The 23,493-nt window shown below is 39.5% G+C and overlaps 1 protein-coding gene across 1 annotated transcript in view; it reads right to left on the bottom strand.

The window, feature by feature from the left end:
- Positions 1 to 23,493, bottom strand: part of pcdh1a (protocadherin 1a) — a 122,278-nt gene that overhangs the window by 34,551 nt on the left and 64,234 nt on the right. The window contains exon 4 of the mRNA XM_007545910.2: positions 2,529 to 2,748. Coding sequence (XP_007545972.1) covers positions 2,529 to 2,748 — 220 coding nt within the window. The remainder of the gene's footprint in view (positions 1 to 2,528; positions 2,749 to 23,493) is intronic.

The raw sequence follows: 23,493 nt of genomic DNA, 5'->3' as shown, positions 1-23,493 counted from the left end.
TTAGTTGAGCTTTTTTAATTAGCACACTTGCGAGAGAGGGTCATTAAGGATGTCTGACAGAGAACCTGCTGATGAGGGGGGATGGAGGCACTGCTTAGACAACACACACACACACACACACACACACACACACACACACACACACACACACAAACTCAAAAAGGCACAGATCTGCTTAAAAAACAATTTTTCACACAGTCAACAAACACGCTCGATGCAAAGGTGAGAACATCTGCACTACGAAATGACTCCAGAGCACAAAAACATCCCTCAGACATACCTGTCCTTAAAAATAATAACATGATAAACTATTCATACATCTTCAACTTTTTTCAGTTTCTCGTGCTCGCAAGCTTTGATGTGTCTTACAGTCAACTACGACATTTGCTTGGCTTGAACATAATGCGGGGATCAGGAGGTGAACACTGCACGTGTTTAATTCTTATGGCACATCCCGTCTCACTGGAGTAGATGAGAAACCCTCTTCACACTCCGGGGTTACATGTTGAGATCCACAGGGCTCGGTGCTTGACCCAGTTCCCTTTCCTATATGGCAAGAGTTCTGATGAAAATTGCAACTTCAAGAGAGCGACCATGTTTGTCCTCTTTTACTTCTTCATTGGCTCCCTCCTAAATCCAGAATAGATCCTTTAACTATAATCAAGCTCCATTTGTCAGGGATCCAATTGTTTCATGTGTTCCTAACAGAGCTTGCTGTCAGACTGCAGGTTTACTGCAGGTGGTTCTTAGAGTTGCTAAAGGTAGAATGGGAGGCAGATCTTTTAGTTATCAGGCTCCTGGTGTTAGTCTGTGAGGCATGCATCGTGTCCCTCTCAATAGCAATTGGCTTTTCTTTTGTTCTTTCTTTCATCCTACAGACTTGAAAACAGCTTCAGAGCTGATAGGCTTAGTTTTGTTTCTCTTCCAGATGAAGCCTCAAAAGGAGCTGGTATTGTCACTAACTGTTGTAAGATTTTTGTTTTTGTTTTGTAATATATAAAATACATCATTGCTTTTAGCATGAATGATTGCTTCAAGTCGGTGACTTAATTCAATCTGCTGGGTTTCACTAGAAAATCGTTTAAAGTTGAATGCATTGTTTGACAGATACGATCAATTTGTAACTGTCTTGGAATTTGTTTGAATGGTTGGATTGAATTTTTTTATTTTTTATTTTTTTTGAACAACTGCAAACCTTCCACATGGCCATTCACCTGCATGGGCAGAAAGATGACTTGATAAGAGAAGCAGCAAAGAGCCCAAAGATAACTTGGGAGGAGCTGCAGAGAGCCACAGCTCATGTGGAAGAACCCGTTAATAGGACAATCTTGTTCACAGTCTACTCCACGAACCTGGCTTTTATGGAAAAGCGAACAGAATAAAGACATTGTTGAAAGGAGGCCAGATGACCACCAAGCCTACTTCTTCCGAGTGATTTCCAACTCTTTCTACTTTTTGCCCTCTTCTCTAGTTGGTTCCTTGTGTAGCCCAATCTCTTGATGTTTGCGTCCAAATCCTATTGCCGGCTATTTTGAGGGAATCCTATCTTCCTCCTTCCTGTGGGGCTCCAAGTCACAGCTTGTGTAGTGATTTTATAAGTGGGCTGGAAAGGAGTATTGCAATTCCACAGCCAACGTCTCCCTCCCAATCTCCCTACACAGGCAGCTGGTTTGTCTATTTCCAAAGGTCACTGTTGTTGATTTTATCTGGCCAACCAATGTTTAGCATGGTTCAGAAGCATCTGTTGATAGAGACTGCCATTTCTTCATAGCCCTGATTGTTATCCTCTGGGTTTCAGGTTTGAAACGGTGTTTCGACCCAACAATGATGTTCAAATCGACAAGTTTCCTGAATTCCACAATTTTTTTTTTTGTTGTTGTTGTTGTGGTTGATTAAATATTGTCCTTGGTTTTGCTAATGTGAGTTTTTACAGCTGCGTTTGAGTCACAATGCCTGGTTAGATGAGACCAGAAAATAAACTTTTTGCTCTGACTGTGCAAAACTTTAACTTCACACCATTCAGTGAAAGACGAAGAAGGCAGATTTATGGTTTTGGTATGCTTTTATCCAACAGAAAGTAGAAGAAGCCCGGCAGAAATTGGATAAGTGGTAAGAGAATCAAAACATGATGGAACCTGCAAAAGACTTAAGACTGGGTTGTAAGTTTACCTTCCAGCAGAACAATGAAACTAAACACATTGAAATGATCAAAGTTTAAACTTAAGTTCTGAGCAAAGCACTTCTAATTTCAACATTTTTATAAACAGAATTTGTTTGACAGTTGTGACTTTAACGCAGCACTATTCTAAAAAATATGTTTTTTATTACTTTGACAGTGAAAAACTAAGAAGCTTCGGCTTTACAAATGGCTTGGAATCATGATAATAGTTTTCTTTCACTTCACAGTTATGCTCCACTTTGCATGGACCAATGAATTTAAACCCCACTGGAGCACACTGAAGCATAAGACTGTGCAAAAATCAGAAAATAACACAAGACACGGCACACCACGAAGCTAAGCACTGTACCGTTTTCTGGGTGCTCTGTTTCTCCAATGCTGCCATCTGGGGTGGTCCTCTCGTAGTGGTCCTCGGGCAGGGTCAGGGGTCCGATGCGAGGACCAGATGAGGACTTGCTGCTGGGGGTCTCCGAATCCTCTAAGCCGCTGTCGTAGTAGCTGTGCTGCGAGGCGTCCTGCAGGTCCTGCACGGGGTTGGCGGTGGAAAAGGTCACGCGACGATGGGGATGCTGCAAAACACAAAGCAACAGATGTTTTTTTTTTTTTTCCCACCCCCAACACAAGCAAACACGGCTTCCGACTACATTTTCCAGTTCTGTTGTCTCTGCAGTGGATCGCTCCCCAACGGCAAATGTTATACCTGGAATCGCTCCATTTAGCATCACCAATCACCCGCTCTCTGTAAAGTTTCCTCACCAAAAAGTTAGAAAATAGTATCAAATATTAAAAGGTCTTTTGGGCTATTATTATTCTAAATTTTGCATAAGGTATAAATATGTGAAGAGAATTGGGATATTTATTTCTGTAATAAGAATGTGCAAATTGGCGGCAGCAGAAATGAATAAACTATCACAAAAACTCCACACCAACTCAGAAGACTTGAATGTGTAAATAGGGGGCAAAGACTGAAACATATTAAATATTATTAGTGTCAATATCAAGAAGGTTGAAAGTCGGTTATTATCTGAAAAATAAAGCATAAATTAAGTCAACCCACTTGTAAACAGCACCCATGTTTCATATACCCATCTATAATTTTGAAATCCTGCCTATGTCTTGTGTACATAAAACCATTGTGCAAATGGTTGGAGTGCCATGAATAAAGCATGTACATATGAGATGTTTACCTACAGAGACAATGCCTATTCATAAGTATGAACCTGAACGCAAACATTAAAAGACAAACATCGCCGGGGTGTGTGGGGGATAGCAGAAACCGAGGAGCGTCAAACATATTTTCATAGCTGTTATTATGATCATTAGTCAGTTAGAGGATTCATTTTCTAAATCTGTCACCACCAAATGAATTCTGATGACAGTGATTGGTGCGCTAATCAGTAGCCCCAGTGAGCTTCTTCCTCACAACACATTTTAATATCCCCCTCCCCAAAGCTCCCCCCCCAACCCCCCCACCCCCCCCCATTTCTTCTTCTGCACTGTTTGATGTTTAAACCAGCAAAAAATAAATACATAAATAAATAAATAAAAAGCCCAAGCAACATTTTCACAATTTAACACAATTCCCAAGAGGCTCTAAATAAGTATAACAAAAAAAAAAAGAACCTCAGAAGAGTACTGAGAAAACAGTTTGGGACAGGCATCATTATGCAAACCTTAGAACGCATTATTAGGGGCTCATTTTTGTTGTTGTTGTTTTATGCCGATAAGGTTTAATTAAAGATTAAAACAGCGAAATGAACAAACAAAATAAAAAGATGAATTCCAGAATGCGATTGCTTGAAGAGGAGCGGAGCGGCGCGCGATGAATCATTGGAGATCGCACCCTTTATCAAATTGAATGGCTTGTAAATACAGTTAGGAGACCATTAAATTTCCTCATCCAAAGATCGGTTTACTAATGGCTACTTACCACCGATCCACAACAGAAAGATGACTCCTTGCAGGGCGCGCGTAGTCTCGCTTGCAGGCCACTCCCCCTCCCCGCCCCCCACACCCGCACACGAGCACCTCTCGTAAAAGTCAGGAAAGCACTGATACAGCAGAACAGGTCTGCCTCGGCTCTACCGGTCAACCCCGATCAATACGAACGGCCTGCACATTTTTTTTTTTTTTACCATTTCACCACTTTTCAAGCAAACAGTAAAGAAAAGAAATGCTTTTAAAGCTCAGGTGAGAGCCATCAACACCCTAATGCCATCAGCAATGTTTCCAGGAGGCCGTGCGTCTTCCCATCATCTTTCTTTTTACACACACACACAAACAATGCATTTGTAGTGAAATAATGATTATTAAAATACTGGAGCAGTGAGCGATTTTGTCTGCCTTCACCCCTCCTTTTCTGACGGAGGTACTAGAACAGAGTCCAGTCAATAAAACTGCACATGCGACTGGGTTGAAAACGTTGGATTTTTCATTTAACGGCAACATTACAGTGCCTTGCAAAAGTATTGAACTTCTTCTGCTTGCAATCGCAAACCTGAATATATTTTCATAGGATTTTACGCAAACTACCAACACACAGAGTTGTGCACGATTACGAAGAGGAAGGAGAAAAAAAAAATGCTTGTTTTTAAATAAGTATGAAATGTGTGTTATGTACACAGCATGTGAAGGGACTGGGGGCTTTTATGATTTTTCTTTGCCAAAATTCAGATATAATGGAGTGAGAGCTCTCTTCGAGTCTTGGCTCAGATTTGCAGTTTGATTTGCTTGAACAGTATCACTAAGGTTTGATCTAAACTATTCCAATTCTTACTGTATTGCTAGTATTGTGCTGTTGAAAGGCGAACCGACACCCCGGGTTCAAGTCCTCAGCAGCCTGGGCCGTCGAGTTTTGATAGCTTCACAGTTGTACACAATAATAACAATTTTTTGAATGATGTATTTAACCCTTCGCTGTAAGATGTTCAAAGGTTGGATCATAGTTTTAGAACATAACTCTGGTTGGAATGTCTCTACGACCTCGATCCTTGATCTTGCTGTTTGTTTAATAATGTCCTGTAACAAACCTCTGAGGCTTTCACACAGCAGTGGGATTTGCTCACTGCCAATTACAAACGTGAACTCTACGTATAGCTCAGGCGTCCGTTGAAGGCGTTTGGTTCCACTGGAGTTTGTGTCGACGAGTCAGAGTACAGGGGCTCGAATGCATATGTACAGTATGCCACATTTTCTTATTTTTCATCATAAAATTATTCCTCCACTGCTTGATTATGCACCGTGCTTTGTGCTGATGTCTGAAACAAAAATCAGGTTTGTGCACATTGAAGCTTGTGATTGTAACATGGTGGAATGGAAGGGGTTGAATAGTTTTAGCAAGGCGCAGCACAGAACAGAAAAATGTGAAGCAGAGCTGTTTTACACAGGAAAATTGTGCTACTTTTTTTTTTCAGCAGCATATTTGCATGTAGGGTTCTCAAAAAAAAAAGAGAAAATAGGGCATCGGGAGATTGCAGCTTGTTTTCTTTGGTTTAAAATATGCTCTGTCATTGGTACATCTAGTCTTGTACAAATATGTGCTTAGTAACTCTGCTTCATTCTCAAGAACACACTTTAATACCTAAGAAGTACATGAATTTCATGGACTATTTTAACTAATTCCAAACTAAAGCAGGAACATGCAGCAGTAAACAGTAAGCAGCAGCACATCAGGTGAATATGAGTCTGTCTTCTGGAGCCGACTAACGTGGCTCCATATGCCAATGGTGTCCATTCTTAAAAGTGATTGGACGCTCCCATAAATATGTGAATTTTAGGTGCTATTTAGCTGCTCAAATATGGATTCAAGCTTAAACTTCTCCTCCAGGCGTCACTCCAAAGAGTCAGCATGGTATGATAACTAACTACAGCTGCAGAGATGTTAAATAGATTCTCATTTAAGTCTGTGCAAAAAAAAAAAGAGAAAAAAAAAAAGAAAAATCTTTTGCCAGGCCTTGGGGGGCTGCAGGGATGCAGCAAGACGGAAGGATGGGAAGAGGAGGCTGAGCGGGATTGCGGGAGTTGGTCAGGCAGACACGGACATCGCTTTGGCTGGAGGGGACAGGCAGACGGATTAGATTCTGGGAGACTGCAGGCGGGGAGAGCGGGGTTGTTTGGGCATTGTTGTAGGAGCAAGAAGCTGTGGCGCTGAGAATGGGAGAAGGGACATTAACTGTGACATCTGAATTCATAACCCCATTTAGATTGAGCTAAAATGACCTCGTTTGTAATAAAGCAATCCCAAAGCAGATGGAAAGATACAGCCGGATTGTGTCTTTGCAAGGGGGAACAAGACACATTTTAATGCTGTAATAAAAAGCAAAAATCCACTGCCTACCTAGAGCCCAGATTTTTTTTTTTTTTTTTTTTTTTTTCTTTTCGTAAGACTGCCAAAAAGTATTATCCATACTGCAGTGCCACAGGGTAATTTCAAGTCTATTGATATTCAGTTAGAAACAGAAGCTGCCAATTAGATAACAATGTTTTTATGCCTTTATTACATTACCATATGCAGAACGCTGTGGTCAAGTAAAAAAAAAAAAAAAAAATGAAAGTGACTAAAAAAGCTGTTTAGTTTGGAAATGTACAAATTAACATAATTTTCTCTTCTTTTATTTACAATTTTTGGTCAAGAACGGTGCGCTTAGGCTCAGTGGTGGAGCAGGCGCACCGTATGCAAAGGCTTAAACCATGGTTCGATTCCCAGCGCTGGACCATTCGCCACATGCCGTCTGTCTCTGCTCTTCTTCCTGTTTAGCTGCAAATCAACAAAGGCCACCAGTGTCACTAAAACCTTTGAAGAAACTGCAGAACCCATAAATACTCTTCACAGTGTCTGGAAAACATGTTTTATCACCTGATTTATATAGATTGCTTCAAGACCTCGTGAAGCAAATAGACAGTTTTGTAAACTCATACAAAAAAAAGCTTGCAAGCTCTCGCTTAAGAACGGCTGCTCACTCATTTGCAGAGCACGGTGTCTTGTTTATTTTGTAGACTAATTTTGAATTCTTGGAGGCCTCTTTTAATATCTGATCAGACTCAAAGGCTGCTGCACGCTTCCTTCTGAAGGCCTGGTGTTCAATCATACTTCAACAGTCAGAAGCATGCCAAACTAAATCCCTAAGGTTGACATAACAAAAATCTGTAACACTTTATTTGAAGGGCTGTGCATAAGACTGGCATAATACTGTCATAAACATGACATAACACCTGTCATAAGCATGGAGGCGACTTGGTGAATGTCTGTGACTGTTGTCATGAAGTGTCATTCGGGAGATAATGACACTTTTAGAATAGAATAGAAGTACTTTATTCATCATTTAGAGCAAGTTGACGTTTTTAATTAACTTTTAAACAAAGCTTTAGTACAACTTTGCATTAAAATTGTTACTATTTATACCGAAAAATGCCAAGTTGGCGATTTTAACAAACTTTTGATGCAACTCTTAGTACAACTTTGTATTATTAAGGGTCATTATTTACCAAATGACCCTTCATGACAACAGTCATAAACATTCATGAAGACTCCTCTGTGTTCAAGTTTGTGACAGTCATGTTAGTCTTATGCACACCCATTTAAATAAAGTGTTACCCAAATATCTCACAAAGATCAAATTATGTGCACCTAATGAGATACGTCATGTGCAATTTTAGTAATTTTATGTAGGAATAAACACGAGGGCGTGGCATTATTTATTAACATTCTAACATTTTAAAATGTCTCGTTTTCAGTTTTTGTGCTGTTAACATTTATATTGCATATTCGTATGACCAAATGGTTTGTTGTATGGTTTTAATATTATAATCTACAAACAAATGACCTGTTCCAGGCTCCTCCCTCAACCCTCTCTGTTGTACTTTAGTAGTTAATCTGAAACAGTGGCTGTCACACATGAACCATGTTTATGACTACAGCAACTGAAGAATTGGCAGAGACAGAGGAGAATCCGCCCGACTCTGGCAAGACGGCGGGAGAAAGGATTGAGATTCTCTGAGAACTTTTATACAACTGGCAAGCTCCACAGAAACATTTGCTTGTTATCACCAGAAACTTTCCTGCAAAGTGTGACATGAAGTTTTGGATTTTGTTTGCTCATTTCTGGCTTTAGTGACAGAGAAAGAGAGAGAGAGAGAGAGAGAGAGAGAGAGAGAGAGAGAGAGAGAGAGAACTAATGCAGTTCAGCTTTTATCTCTGGTCTTTGTTGGAATCCCCAACATTTTCTTTTTTCTACTTCACCTTTGTTTAATTTCCCAACCCAGTTTCCACACCTGCCGTCGCTCACTAAAACTGCCGCCGTAATTGTCCTGATATCCTTCACAATCATGCTTTCCAACCACTTCTAAGTGTGTGTTCCCGCAGACGATATTGTTCTGTCTAAAACATATTTCGACGTATCAGATAAAGGCATATCTGATACAAAGTCGAGAGCAGGCAACAAAACGGTGCCATAATCTGGCCTGAAATTGGAATTGATAAGGAGTGAAATGAAATCAAGCGCATGATTGCAAGTTATGATATATGTGATGTAGAAGTTAAATTAAAAGTGCATTAAAGGCTGGGTTGAAATTATATATCTATATCTANTTTTTTTTTTTTTTAAGACACGTTGGCCTCTGAACTGATTATATGTGTAATGCTGCTTTTTCTTAAGTTCGTTTCTGTTTTTATGGTTAGAATTTCCATCAGAAACCTTGAAAATTACACAAGACTTCCTCAGAATATTGGACTGTTGTCATGGACTTTACACTGGACCTCAAGCAGCTTGGTTTGTGTGCCCTACCACTCTTCATCCAGACTCAGGCAACCCGATTTTCGAATGAAGTTTTAACAAATGACCTTAATCTGAAAATACGATTGAACCACTCACTAACAGTTCTTGTCCTCTTCCACACAGGTTGGGTTTCTTTGACGTCTCTGGTTCTGGAATTGGCTTAAAGCGAGGATGGCCATAGTTGTACTCCCTGTCCACCATACATCTGCTCATGGCGACTTTTGAAACACTCTCTCCTTCCACTCAACTTTCCATGAATATGCTGGGAAATTGCACATTGTAAACAATTGCTGATGTTTACTTAGCAATAGGCAATGTACCCTGTAAATTGTTGTTGCTATCATATATGCTTATCATATTAAATAACATTTTTGGGACAGAGATAGCACTTTCTCGGGGGGAGTTAATTAGCTACAAGCTAATGATAATCAAAATTGAAAGAACTACATTCTTGAAATATATCACCCTGTAAGTAATGAATCTGTGTAATTTATGGGCTTCACTTTTTGAATCAAATTACAGAAATAAATTAACTTTTTAATGGTAGTCTGATTTATTCCAAGACACTAGTAGTTAATTTACCCAGAAACATTTGAGGCTAGTATCTGGCTCCGAAAGCTTTAAGCCAACCCAGCAAGGAATGCGAGGGCCAAACCCTTGGCGTAAGCAGCCAGGATAACATCTTGGTGACCAGCATCTCTTTTACAACTGCTGATTTGCAGTACGGATTCCTGCTGGGATAGCAGGTCTCCACTACTGCTGCGCTATCATGTTACATCGAGTTTCGCCCCCCTTCATTCAGACTGCCATGGAGGAATCTGAGACCTCTCTGCCATCAGGTGCCCTGTCACCCGGCCAAGTCTTGCTGATTACAAATGTACTGCACGGCTCTAGAATAGAAAACTGCTTGATTTTCTGTACTTTTGGACAAAAAACACGCCATGTGGGTTGCAGGGTGGTGTTATTATCATCATTAATGATTATTATTATTATTATTATTATTACTATTGCTGTTGTTGTTATTTTGTTCTCTAGCATCTAACTTGAGATTCCAAACTTAATGAATTACATTAACCAATGAATTTTAATCTAAATTGTATGTCTGTAAACTTGATACAACTCTGATTGCATTTCCATTTATGCTTTTCCTGCTGCGCCCCCAAAACATATTTGTATCATCTTTAATTAAAACATTCAAATAATCCTTTTAATCAATCTAGTAATCCATATTTTGCATAAAAAGATATGCTAAACTGGTCTATAATAATTTAAAAAAAAGGATGCATCCAATACATAAATCTAAATGAATTTCAGTTTACTGCTCTATATTCCAAAACTGTATCAGGGGGTGGGGAGGATAAATAAATAAATAAAAATAGTGCGTTTCCTGGAGATGAATTGGCAGCGGTGTAACGTTGAGTAAAAGTTCTTCTCTTCTGTGTCCAGTGAGAAATGTTGTAGTCTTCACAGGTGAAGTGTTGACAAATGTTTTCAGTTAAATTTTTTATTACACTGAGGTGTTGCTCAAGTTCCTCCACCGTTGCCAATGAAGTGAACTGAATATAAGGATTTACGCTTGTGGAAGCACAGGCAAACATGTCTGCATTTCAGATAAATGATTAATAAATAAAAAGACCTCCCACATTTATTACTGAGTTGGCTTCATCTACGAAATAATTAGGAATAAACAATATTTTTTTTCCTATTATAGGAGAACCATCAAATAAGGAGCGACGGGGGGTTGATTCGATGATTTACGCTTACCTGTGAATGTCATGCTAATCATGGACTTTTAATTATGCATTTTTTTTAAATGTTTTATTATAGTGGCCTCACACCAAAAAAATAATAAATTAATAAAACAGAAATTATATAAAAGGTGTGAATTTACTGTCAATCTCCCCTACTTCAAAGAGGTTGAAATTATTTATTTTGACCCAAATAAATATGTGCTCCTATGCTAATGTTTGATTGAACTCCAGCTAATAGAGAGTAGGTCATCCCAGAATCTTAATGTTAGCTTGTTTTGCTAAATCAAAAAAAAAAAGAAAAAAGAACATTTCTGATGTGTTTCGGATTGTGTTTTGCCGAAGCACCCACTTTGTCCACCTTTCAACCCTTTAGTAGCTGATTTCAGGTGACGTTAACGAATTTGGGTGCAATCTTCATTATTTCATCAAACTTTTACCGTGCAAAAACAGAAACTCACTCTCAGCATGATGCTACTCCAAATATGCTTAGCAGTTAGTTCTTGGACCTGAAAGCCTTACCTTGACCTTGACTCAAAAATAATACAGCATGATGTTTGTCTTCTTTACATAAAACTTTTCTCTAGATCCACTAAGACTTGTGATGAATGTGGAACTTGTTCTCTAATTTCAAGCATGTGATATATATATATATCTTTAACTGCAAACTGTAACAGCCAAAATTAATATGACATCCTTGACAATGATCAGTCTATGTGAACTTCTGATTGGCACTGGATGTTTTATATAAAAAAAACAAACAAAAAAAAAAACATGCAGATGGATATGAAGTGAATTATCACCGAGTGTAGTCCACAAAATCTGTCGCACGGCCTCTCTGCCGAAGCATCAACTTTTCAAGCTGCGGGTAACTCATGTGGCCCTGTTTATCAATACTGAGTTAGGTATATCGTATGTGCACCGGTGCTGAAAGGCAAACTCCTTCCCATTGAATCACAGTTGTGTGTGCCTCTCTCTGATATTATGAAATGGGTTTTCTGCCCATGTTAAAGGAAACGGCTGATGTCTCAGTGCCCCTGTGATATGAAAAATTCAATTTAAAAGGATGAGAGAAAGAATGGTGCACGGCCTATTTTCATTCCCTCACACTGAAAGATATGAGAATGATGTTCCATTGTGTGGAGGAAATGATGCCAATCGTGCTGCAGAGAAATTCCTTCATAATTCAATTCAATTTCTTCTAAATCCCAATGCCAAGCTCCTGTGCCAAAGAGAGGCGGAATGACAGAGACAAAAAAAAAAAAAAAAAAAGGAGAAGAGGAGGGAGGGCTGAAGACTGAGACGGAGGGGAGAGGCACTACAATTTGGGACTAAGACAATAAAGATGTGGGAGACATAATCGCGGAGGGGATAGTCTGAAGGAAAGGTAAGAGAAAGAGGCAAAACAAAGAAGGAAAATGTTTGTGACGATTATTTTAATTGGGTTTAGCCAGTGGAGGAAGAAGCAGAGAAAAACACTGCTTAAATTTAAAAAGGCAAATATCAATCTTGTTTTTCTTTTTTTCTTTTTTAGTATTTGTAATTTTAAATCAGAGCGGGAGTCAGCATGTCCTTTTGGTTCCAGTCTTTGCGGGTACATCCTGGCGCTGACATTTTGGCGTGTATGCGGGAATCAATGAGCTGCTGCCTCTGAAGGCAGAAGAAAAAAATGAGCTGCACCAACAAATATGACAATGAAGAAGTGCACCTCTCAGAGTACGCAGCAAGCATAAAACCATAAAGACTAAAGCAGTTGCAAAGGAAATTCACATGGAACTGTTTTTTTTATTTCCCATATCACCATTATGTCCTCCATTCTCATCTCATCTACTGCTCTTTCTCTTTTTTTAACACACAAACACACACACACACACACACACACACACACACACACGCACACACACAGTTGTTTTTGTAGGTGCAATAGCTCCGAGGCAAGCAGCGTGGAATTGGAGTCTTCAAAGAGTCTTGGATTATCAAAGAGACACAGCTACCAGAAAACTAGGGGACACACTGGATAGGGGGGAGGAGGGGGTGCAACATAAGCGTGAGGTAGGGTGGAGGGTTGGTGGGGGAGGGGGGGGGTTGCAGAGGAGTCAGCAAGGGTTGGGGTGGAGGATGAAGTGATCAGACAAGAGAAGGAGATTGGAGGAGTGGGGTGGGTTGAGGGGGGGTGGATAAAGACCAGAAGTCCCTTTGTTCGTATACAGTAAATGGAGAGAGAGAAAGGAGACGGGGAGGGGTTGGAGGGGGGGAAGGGCTGGAGTGAATGCATTAAAAAACAATCACACAGACCTTAATGGTCTTGATAGGCAAGACTGGATTTGCATTCTTCAGCGCCTGTGCCTGTTCAGGAGCATTCTCTCGCTCTCTCTCTCTCTTTTTTTTTTCTTTTCTTTTAACCCGGAGAATTTCATTACAATGGGAGCGCTGGCCTTGAAATACCATAATGTTGTCACAGTGAAACCAAGTATTACTGCAGCAGGACCTACCGAGTGTGAACATACCTGCCACATCTAATGACAAATCTGACTGTTCACGCAATTCCGCGAGACAGGATGTGGGGGTGTTGGGGTGAATGCATCAGCCTTCTTCAACAAAAAAGCTCTCCGTCAGCCTCTCTGTCCCACGATGAGTTATGGATGTCTCTCTTTTTTTTTTTTCCTTCTCCCTATTACAAGAACACTTCTCACCACAGAATGCACTTCCAAGTTGGTGTGTAAAAATGATTCCGGTAGCTGCGCTGCTGTCAGCTTTGGGGCATTCTCCGGCAATGATCCCATCCCGCTGCCACTGGCTTTCTCACATCAGAGCCGGCCTGAGGTGTATGCGAACTGTATGACTGCTTGGAGGGGGAAGGCCCCCGAAGGCCTAGTTGGGGGCCCCAGAGCAGTGGGAATCTCCACAGGACAGGTTTACAATGACATATCAAAAGAAAACTTTTCATGTTTTCAAAGTCTTATTTTTTTTTCACTGCAGTTGTACTTTACTAATACTTTAATCATTTCTTCCACTGTTTTTTTTTTTTTCTACTCTTGTCAGAGCTGGGGTAATATTTCATGCTCGCCTGAACTGTTTGTAAGTAGATCAACAAGTAATAGCTCTGTATTCCCTGTGTTTGCTTGCCAGCTAAGTCCAGTATGAGAGTCTGACTATATAATTACCCTGAGCAAATATACCACAATTTCCCGATAGTTGGACAAAAAGTTCAACATTACGTAATTTTTAAACAAATATCTATATATTACCACTGCTGCTAAACCAAACACTGGTTATTAAAGTTAAAATAGTATATTTAATTAATTTGGTTCACATAAAAGACAGAACTTCCTACTAGCAAAACTCTGAAAACAAAGACTGCAAATGACAATTTTCACTTTCGAAAATCACTAATTCTAATCTAAAAAGACTATAACCAGCATATGTTTATTCAGTCTAGGTTTGAGCGCTGCGTATATTGAAGTCTGACTAATTCAAAGGTCATCCTGACGTAAGAACACTGAAAAAGTCCACTGAACCACTTGGCACCAGGATACATTAAAGATCTTTTTGTGGCAAAATCGAGACCAGGAATGTTTTCTGGTTCAAGTTCACTTTGCATCCCCATAATCAGAACCAAATAAGGAGGAGAAACATTAAGTTTTCATGCTCCTCTACTGTGGAACAAACTTCCAGAAAACTAACTGCTGAACTGTGGGGCTGTATGTTGTTTTTATGATTTTTTAAAATTATTTATTTTAGTGTAAACTGCTGTTTTTGCTTAAATGTGCTATACAAATTATTGTGATTGATTGAATGACAGATTGATACACTGAAATTATTTTCAATATACAATAATTTTCCATAGTTTTGGGCTTTAAATATTTTTAAGCACAAGTAAAAGTTGATATTAGCTTGCCGACTGTACTTTAAAAACATCATTATCTTAAAATTGAAGAGTAGAAAACTTCAGTTTCCACTTTATGTTTATCCAACTGGACATACTTCTTTGTTGTAAGGGTGGGAAAAGTGTAACGACTCCTTTTCAGCCAGCTGACCAGCAGTCTCCTGTAAAGCCTGGCCTAGTGGCAGCACAACTCTATGTTCCACAAATTCAGGTAACTTGCAGTTTCTCTGTCACCTTTTCAAAAGGATGTTAAACCCTAGGAACAACGTCAAAGAAAAGTTTTGGGTTTTATCTAAAATGGTTCACGAACAGACTCCTGACATTCTTGGTCGTGACAAAACATTAATCTGTATTCCGCCTCTCAGATTCTCCCAGGTGTATAATAATTGGCTTAGCTGAAAATTAGCCCCCCCCCCAACCCACCCCATATGAATTTCTGCTTAGGGTCTCCTACGATCTCGGGTCGGCCCTGCAGCACATAAACCTCCCACCTTCACTGACCTGGTTTGAGCCAGATCTGATTCCTTTAGTGTCTAATGAAGGCGTAAAATTCTTCCATCACACGATGCTGAAATCAAATTATACTGCTTAAAGTAATCTCCTCCGCACAACTCATACTGGCAGAAACTTGTGTGAAGAATTATGCCCTCCCTCCCATCCCGCTCCTGTTTGGTAATTTTGGGGCACGCCAACACTGCACTGGTGGTGCAGTCATTTGTTCTGACAAAAGGAGGAGGGGTGCAGCAGGGCCATATCTATGGAGAACAAATTGGTAAATGTCACACGAGCCACATGTGGAGACGTTCTGCGCTGTTTTAAGAGAGGCAATGTGTTTTTTTTTGGATCTTTTCCTTCTCGACTCTTCCGGAGTGGTATGCAGCTTGTGTGCGCATGAAAAGCTCAGCGCAGTTACCACGCCCAAAGAGCCCATACAAGGGAGTTAATCTCTCCCACAGGAGGCTGCTCTTCAATTGGCTGTAGCACCTCGTGGGCAGTCCACGTTTTTCATCTGTTATCCTGATACTTAGACCACATTGTGACACATTTGCATAATGTTTATGTAGTTACCCCTTCTGGCATGCTGCACGCAAAAGAAATAACCTCTCTCTTCCAAGCTGCACTCTGTGACCATCACTTGGCCATCTGAGCAGGCCTTAAAGAGACTTCAATTAGCTTGGAGTGTGTTAAAAATGTTCTGCAGGAACAATGGACAATTATGTACATATTTTTTCTTTTTAAATATGTTTTTATATATAGGAACATTGTTATAAAAAAGAAAAAGAGGAAGAAGAAGCATACATCAACAAATAACTATGCAGATGCAGAGAAATGTGTTATTCGAAGAAACATAAAAAACTGCCGTCTTTAAAAAAAAACAACAAAAAAAACTATATGTCTAATTTTAGATATTTATTCAGTGGGGGAAACTTTGCCATGTTGAGAAATAATTACTCTCAGCAAAATCCCCATTTGGCCAATTATTAGGTCTGCTGCCAATAGTTGGCTGTATAACTCAAGTTTTTCTATAAGATTTTGAGATTAGGACTGGAATGGGCAGCCTCTGTTCAACTGTGTCTCTATGTTGATTTCAGTATACTTCAAATGATGTTTAAAGACCAAGTCATGATTCTTTTAGGTTTACGGATAAATTCCATGATTTTCTTTTTTTCTTCAATTAACATGTCCCTATGTCATGATGCAAAGCCCTCTAACGAAGTTCAGGAACGATGTCACTCTTGCACAGCCTTGCTGGCACGTAAACGGTTGTTATCTAAACTGAATGACCAAGGTTTCACCCTTTGGTGCAGCTCTTATAGAGCATGGAAGATTGCGCTGAACCTCCCTAAACATCCTCCACACACACATTTTGGCAGAATGAATATGAGTTCTTGTTCAGCCACTGGTGGCCAGTCGCTAAAATAAATGACTCCATGTATCATCTTTTATACCCAAGGCAAACTAATTACTAATTAGAACGTTTTTTAGTCTCACATTAGTGTACCTTAAATAATAAAAAAAAAGGAATTTTTTACATCTTAGAGCAGTAAAAAAAACAAAAAACAAAGATTTTTGTGCAAAAGTATTGAAACAGGAGGAAGAAACTAAGTGCCTTAAAGCCACTTAGTAACTGGTGGTTACAAACAATTTAAATAAAACTATGTTATATTTCTGTTATTTTAAATATGTTGTAAATAACGGAGTATGTTTCTCTAGTAATTATACAATCCTCTATTTGTTCTGTCAGATGTAATTAGCAGAGGTCTCAGAGGTTATTTGTATTTGATGTTTTTGCCGCTGTAAGGTGCATACACTTAATATTCACATAATGACACAACTATCTTTCAAAGTAAACAAATGGGAATTTATTTACTATGCTTTGAAAATGCTCCCATTTTCAAAGTATAGCAATGAAAGTAAGAATGTATGTGCATTTCAGTGGCAAAAATAGAGTATAATGTCAACAACAAGAAAAATAATTAAAAACTCAGCCAGTTCCTAACAAAAAAATAAGATTAATATGATGCTTTTTTTTCATTGTGTCATCATTTTAATTAGCAGTCCGTGACTTCCTGTTTTGCTGAGGTGTAGCAAAGGTCAATATCTCTTCAGGTGAGACGCCTTATTTAAACAAGCAAGTTTAAGTAAAGTGTCTGTTAATCATCACACATCAGGAAAAAAACTACAAGAAAACATAAAATGGCCTAAACCTGTCCAGATTTTCAAGGCTGGAAAAGATCCATTTATACTTTGTCGCCGCGCATAGTGAGAAGGATTTTGAGGAAGGCAACATTTATTCAATTTTGCATTTAGTTTGGGCTTTTTATGCATCTTTAAAGTGGCGCTAATGAATGCGGAGTGCATTGTAAATGACATTTCTGAAACAAGATGACAAGATGGAGAAACAGAAATGTCATATTCATTGTAGTCAGGGGAGATTTGGAGGCGAGGGATCAAGCCGGAGAAAGGATCAGTGGTGAAACTTAATTGGGAAGGCCACAGGATTAAAATTCTGATTGGTTTAAGGCTTAGGGGGTGATGCCTTCCTACCAACACTTCTGTTGTCTTAAACCGTGTGGAGTACATATGCTAATGTTAATTAGCTAAAAAGGGCGCCAGGCAATTTTTAGGGGTTGAGGAGGTTGCAAGAAAAGCGTTATTAGAGATTTTGCAAATTAATCCATGTCCAAAACACAGGCAGAACAAAGCAAGTTTGATAGGTTTGTCTGGAGGACACGCTGAACAAAGTATGAGAGGAGCATAAAGGGCGAATAAGCTTGAAGGCACTATTAGACATCTGATATCCCAAAATACAGCTCTGGTAAAATATTACTGCACTGAAGCGACGACGGTGTCGAAACCGGTGTTCCCTAAACAGTCATTTCCTTCATCTTTGTCATTTATTATTTAGAGTATCAAGCACCACATAAGTTAGGGATGTTATTTGATTTTTGCAATGTGTAGCTTTTTGATGAGCAGACTTTGCACAACGATTTAGAGGAACATTTGTACCTTAACAAAATCTCTGGAGACCATAAGAACAGGTGTGGTTTGGAAGAGAACTGGTGGGAATTAGTGGGGCTATATAGCACTGCGGATACGGGCCCGCTGGGTACACAGTTAATGAGAAGCATGGAAGCCTATGAGAATAAGACAAATATTTAGAAACCTCGACTATTTAAAGACGGGAATCTAAACTTTGTTCTTATTAGAGTAATCTAAGCTTCCACATAGAAAGCTATAATTGCTTTGCTTCATTTGCAAACACATTATGCACAATATGTGTTTTATATGAAAGCCCCGGCAAAATTGAAACACTACAAAGATAGTGGTAATGATTTGTGTAAAAAAAAAATACAGCGAGAGTCATTGTTTCCCACCCTAACAAGTATGGAATCACAGCACCGCGCACGCAGCAAAACTGACGTTGATTCTAATGAATAAAGAAATTTGGTTTAAGCTGTAAGCCTGACAACATCTCACCTCAGCAGGATATTTTTGGAGACATATATTTGCACCGTGTGACTCTGCACCTCCGAAACAAGAAAATCACTTGGCTGTTCTGTGAAGTTTCGACGGAAACGCTCAGTCTGCCACTGTCGAAGTGTTCTGCCGGCTTCTTATGTGCCTGATTTCAACGCTGAATGTAGCCTACAATTTATCCTAATTAGACTTACATCAGCGCACCTCAGGTTAAAGAATGTACATTTCATACTAAAGGTTTGACAAGATCAGCAGGAGTTCTTGAAACATTAAGACGGCACAATATTTCTCCTCTTTCTTGCAAAGTGCTATCCACTTGCTGTCAACATGTGACTGGAGAAAAAAGTGTAAACTATAATTATGAGCATTTGGTATAACTGCGAGTACTTTTAGCTTTACATTTTCTGACTTTTTTTTTTCTTTATTTAGCACGGCTAAAGCAGTGCTAGTCTGAAGACTTACCCAAAGCTTTCGCTTTCTGCTACACTGTTTACAGTTTGTTCTCAGTCATTAACTTTCTAATCTTACAACTGAATGTAATTCAGAGGAATTAAAAGCAAGAGATAGTGAGGTATTTCCAGTTCATTCGTATGCATCAGTTGTTAAAACATATTCACTTTGGAAAGTAATAGCTTTGCAAATGGAAAAATAAAATAAGCAAAAATCATAATTTTTGCAAAAATATCTGGATTAGCATGTACTGGGCCTCAAGTAAGCATTTAAAAAACACTGCATAGTGTAGTCAAAATTAGACTGGAAAGTTCTACAACAATTTTAATAATTGAAAGGTCACTCTGCTACTTCAATTTTTTGTGAAAAAAAAAAGTGTTATCTTTGTTATACTGCCATTTCTTTTTCTCTTGCTGTTTTGAAACCAACAAGAGAACTATATATATATATATATATATATATATATATATATATATATATATAGCCCCCCAATGCTGTGGTTATGTTTCTAACCTGAAGAAACATCCCTAAAGCAATGTGGGGATCTAATTTCAAGCGCTGTGCTGCTAAACAAAATGTAATTAAAGCAGAATACAAAGGAACTGTTGTAAAAGGGAAAAAAAACGGAAAGGGAGCTGCACCAGTGGAGCCCATTTTCCAGCATTCTGATTGTGTGGAGAGCAAGTTACTACAATACTACAAACGGTTCATTTGGGTTTCTTTGAAGGCTTGCCACCGACTCAAATATCTTTGACTCAGAGGCTATTGAACAAATCACAGCCTTGTCTGACATGGATTATGACTGAAACCCACACTCCACGATACATTTTCTGTTTGTCTAACCTTGCGAGCAGTTGCTTCAAGTTCTGAGCAACCAATCAATATTTACTGTTTTTAAGCCCAGAGCTGAAGCTGCACCTTAATAGCCGTCCGTGGACCAGTATACACTCCGTCAGTGTATTCTTGTCAGGAAGCTAAATTACGCCAGAGTTTATGTCCGCAACCGACTTGATACTTCTTTAAGTACACTCTTACTGTAAACTGTAGGCTGTCTGTGACGCTGTGTGCATATATCACACTTCTCAATTTCTTATAATAGGCTGCACTGTAAAGTTCACATCTTCCAAAATGTCTCTCTGGAAGACATATCGGGAGTTGATAATGCCAGAGGGAAGAGATAAACAGAGGAGGAGATGGGATAAAATAAAGAGTCAGACATGAGATAAATTAATCCTCAATATCCACTCCCTGCTGGGTACCTTATTGCCTCTCAAACTTTCCATCTTCAGAGTCAATATCTCTACTGCTGCTGTATCTGACTGCAAAGCATGTGGGGACTTTCAATTGTCTGAACCGGAAGAAAGGTGGATTAGAAAGCAGGATGGAGGAGGGGGAAGGCTTTCAGCCGCACTTAAAGCGCCTAATGTGCGTGCACTTGTTTGTTTAAGCATACACATGCATGTGCAGCACTATTAATAGCATCTCCTATGGTCCTGCTTGTCTCGACTTGTTACCTCGCACCCAAGACATCCCAATTGGCAATGCATTCCTGAGAGCCCGGACGATTTGGGGGCAGCGCGTCTCCGTCTCCTCCTCACACTTAGCCGGGTCTCGTTCTAAAGCGACTGAATGAGGGGCCTTCATGCGCCGCCATCGCATCAAAGAACTGAAAAAAAAATCATGCCTAATTAGATTCATAGTGACCTTTTTCATCCCAGGCAACCGGCGCTCAGTCAGTGCCGAAGCAGAAATGTGTTCTCGACATTGATCTTTCTGCAGACCTGGGGATTGAGAGGACCAAGGCTCGGGGAAACAAGGCAGAAAAACAACATATCAAACCCATCAGATGAAGAGATTACTCTGTTTGCCAGAGCTTCTCCCTGTGTCGAGGCCTTTCGCAGTTGGCATGTTTTTTTTTTTGTTTTTTTTTCTGAATATATCTCTGTAATCCACCTGCATCATAATTATATAGCAGGCAAACTCTCACTGAAGTATCAAGGCCCACTTTATTTATCTATTTATTTTTTTGTGGCTGTTGTTGCCCATTTGCCAGACCTACACATGTAATCCCGCTGCATTTCTCACTGCCACATGTTACTTTTCTATCTCTTCTCCCTTTGCATCCTGCTATTGTCCTCCCCTGCTCTTGCCACAACACTGACACTGACCATCAATCTTCCCGGGGATATCATACAAAGGATAATTTACAGCTTTAGGAGGGAGAAACAAAACATATGAGCAGATTTTACAGCTTTAACAAGCGTCATCTCCATAAACGAAGCACAGACATCAAAAACGCACCACATTTGTAAGTACCGTGTGTATATATATATATATATATAAAAAACAATAAAAAGACTTTTCTTTGTTAAATGAAACGCACAGTTTTTTGTAAAAGTGCTCAACTTTTGTATTTTGTTACATTACAACCACTAACTCCAACATATTTTGCAGATATTTTATGTCAGACAGCAGCAAGCGGTTCAGTATTGTGGACTAAAAGGATGCGTGGGTTTCAAAAGTGTGTGGAGTGCATTTCATCCCTCCTCCCATTTCCCCTGATGCAAGTCTTTAGGGGTGTGAACTTTATCTAAAGACTGGAATTTAGGCTCATTCATCTTTGTAAAGTAGCTCACGTTCAGTCAGACAGTACTGGTACCATATATGGACAACAGTTTCCAAGTCTTCCTAAAGATCCTAAATCCAAATTTTTTGCCTGATCTGTCAAGGAAATAAAGACTCATTTCCTGTCCATTCTATCTCAGCTCTCGTTGTGTGTTTAGGGTTGCTGTCCTGTGAAGAGGTGAATGCCCCCCTGTATTGTTCAGGCTTCCTTAGCTTCTAACAGATTTCCTTTCAGCATTGTCCTGTCTTTCATTTCAGCCATCTTTCCATCAACTCGTACTAGCTTCCCCATCTCCACTGAACCAAAGCATCCTCACAGCACGACGGTTACGTCATGCTGTGGTTACTTACAAGGTGACGTGCAGTGTTAGATTCAGAAAATTAAGATTCTCTCTCTTATGACCAAAGGACAACCTTCGCATTCTTATTTTGTCTCCTAAATTGCTCTTGGTGAAAGGCGAAGATGACTTCTTATGGCTTTCTCTTAATAGTAGCTTGCTTCTTGTCAGCCGTCAAGACGATTGGCAATTACAAAGATTTGTGGAATGAATTGATGATAGTTGCCCCTTTTTACAGATACTCCCACCTGAGCTGTTAATCTGTGCGGCTCCTCCATAGTTGTTTTTTTTTTGTTTGTTTTTTCTGATTCTTTGACCAAAGTCCTGCCAGTCAGTTTAGCTGAATGTTTATATCTTGGTAGGTTTTCAGTTGTTTTATGATGTTTTTAAACTTTTGGAAACTTGGAGTAATGTCGTCTTACCCAACTCTCCTTTATACTTTTAAACAGCTTTAATCCAGACTTGGGTGGGTTTCTGCTTCTTCACAATGCAGCTTGTGCATCAGTAGGTGTATTTGTGCTGAGGTGGGCTAAACACAAGACGCTCACTTTTCCAGTTTTCACTGTACACTAAGTCTACCACGGAAGACTCCATGTGATTTTACCATGTCAAAGAATGAAAATGTTCAATAAATTAAAAATAAAAAATAAAAAAGTACAAGCAAGACACTGTAAGCAGATATGTGACACTGTAGCTGTGCAGGGCTGGTAACTCTGTGGGGCGATATTCGGCGACACTTGATACAGATGTCTTGTGATATTGATGACAGGTTTGATTAATCCGCTGATGAAATTTGGGTGGAGAGCTCTGCAGTGGGGTTTCGACAGGGCCACAAGCAAAGTATCTAGTATGAATACTCTATTGCCAAATCCTTTCAGAGCTCATTTGAGTCATATCTGACATATTTGTGGCTCATCATGTCATATTGTACCCATCAGAGAGCAAGCACCATGAACCATTTAAGTACTGTGGGCCATGCTGTCATCTCCTGTTAGTAACATATGTCTGATCGACGCATAAGAAGAGGCACTCGAGTTGATTCTTTCATAGTGCGGGTGAAGATACGAGAGGCCGGCACTGGCAGGAGCAGCGTCTGCAAGAATGCCTATTTAGTCAAGTAAATTATTGACCACTGCTCTGTATATTGAATGACATGCAAAGGCTATGTCGGAGCAAAGGGAAACACTACAAATAGGAGTCTTATCAGGATACTGTGTTACGGTATCCCTTTTTTTCTTTCTTCCTTTTTTTTTTTTTTTTAAGTACAACTTAACAGTTGCACCCAAGAAATCTATAATGATCCTTTGTGTGCTCCTTAACAGAGTTGCCTGGCAACAGAACCGGAGCTCTGCAGTGAATTAAAGTGTCAAATGAAATACATTTGTAATCCAAGGGAAACATGGATTAAGTTTTAGACGGTAGGTGTGCCTCATGGACAAGATTTCAATAGCTAAGGTGGGCAAAGCGAATTGAGGGGGCAGGAGGGGAACCAAAAAAAAAAAACAAACAAACA

This window comes from Poecilia formosa, unplaced genomic scaffold, assembly GCF_000485575.1.
Source record: "Poecilia formosa unplaced genomic scaffold, Poecilia_formosa-5.1.2 Scaffold14, whole genome shotgun sequence".
NCBI lineage: Eukaryota > Metazoa > Chordata > Actinopteri > Cyprinodontiformes > Poeciliidae > Poecilia > Poecilia formosa.
The sequence above is the reverse complement of the archived record's forward strand: the minus strand, read 5'-3'. Positions and strand labels throughout refer to the sequence as shown.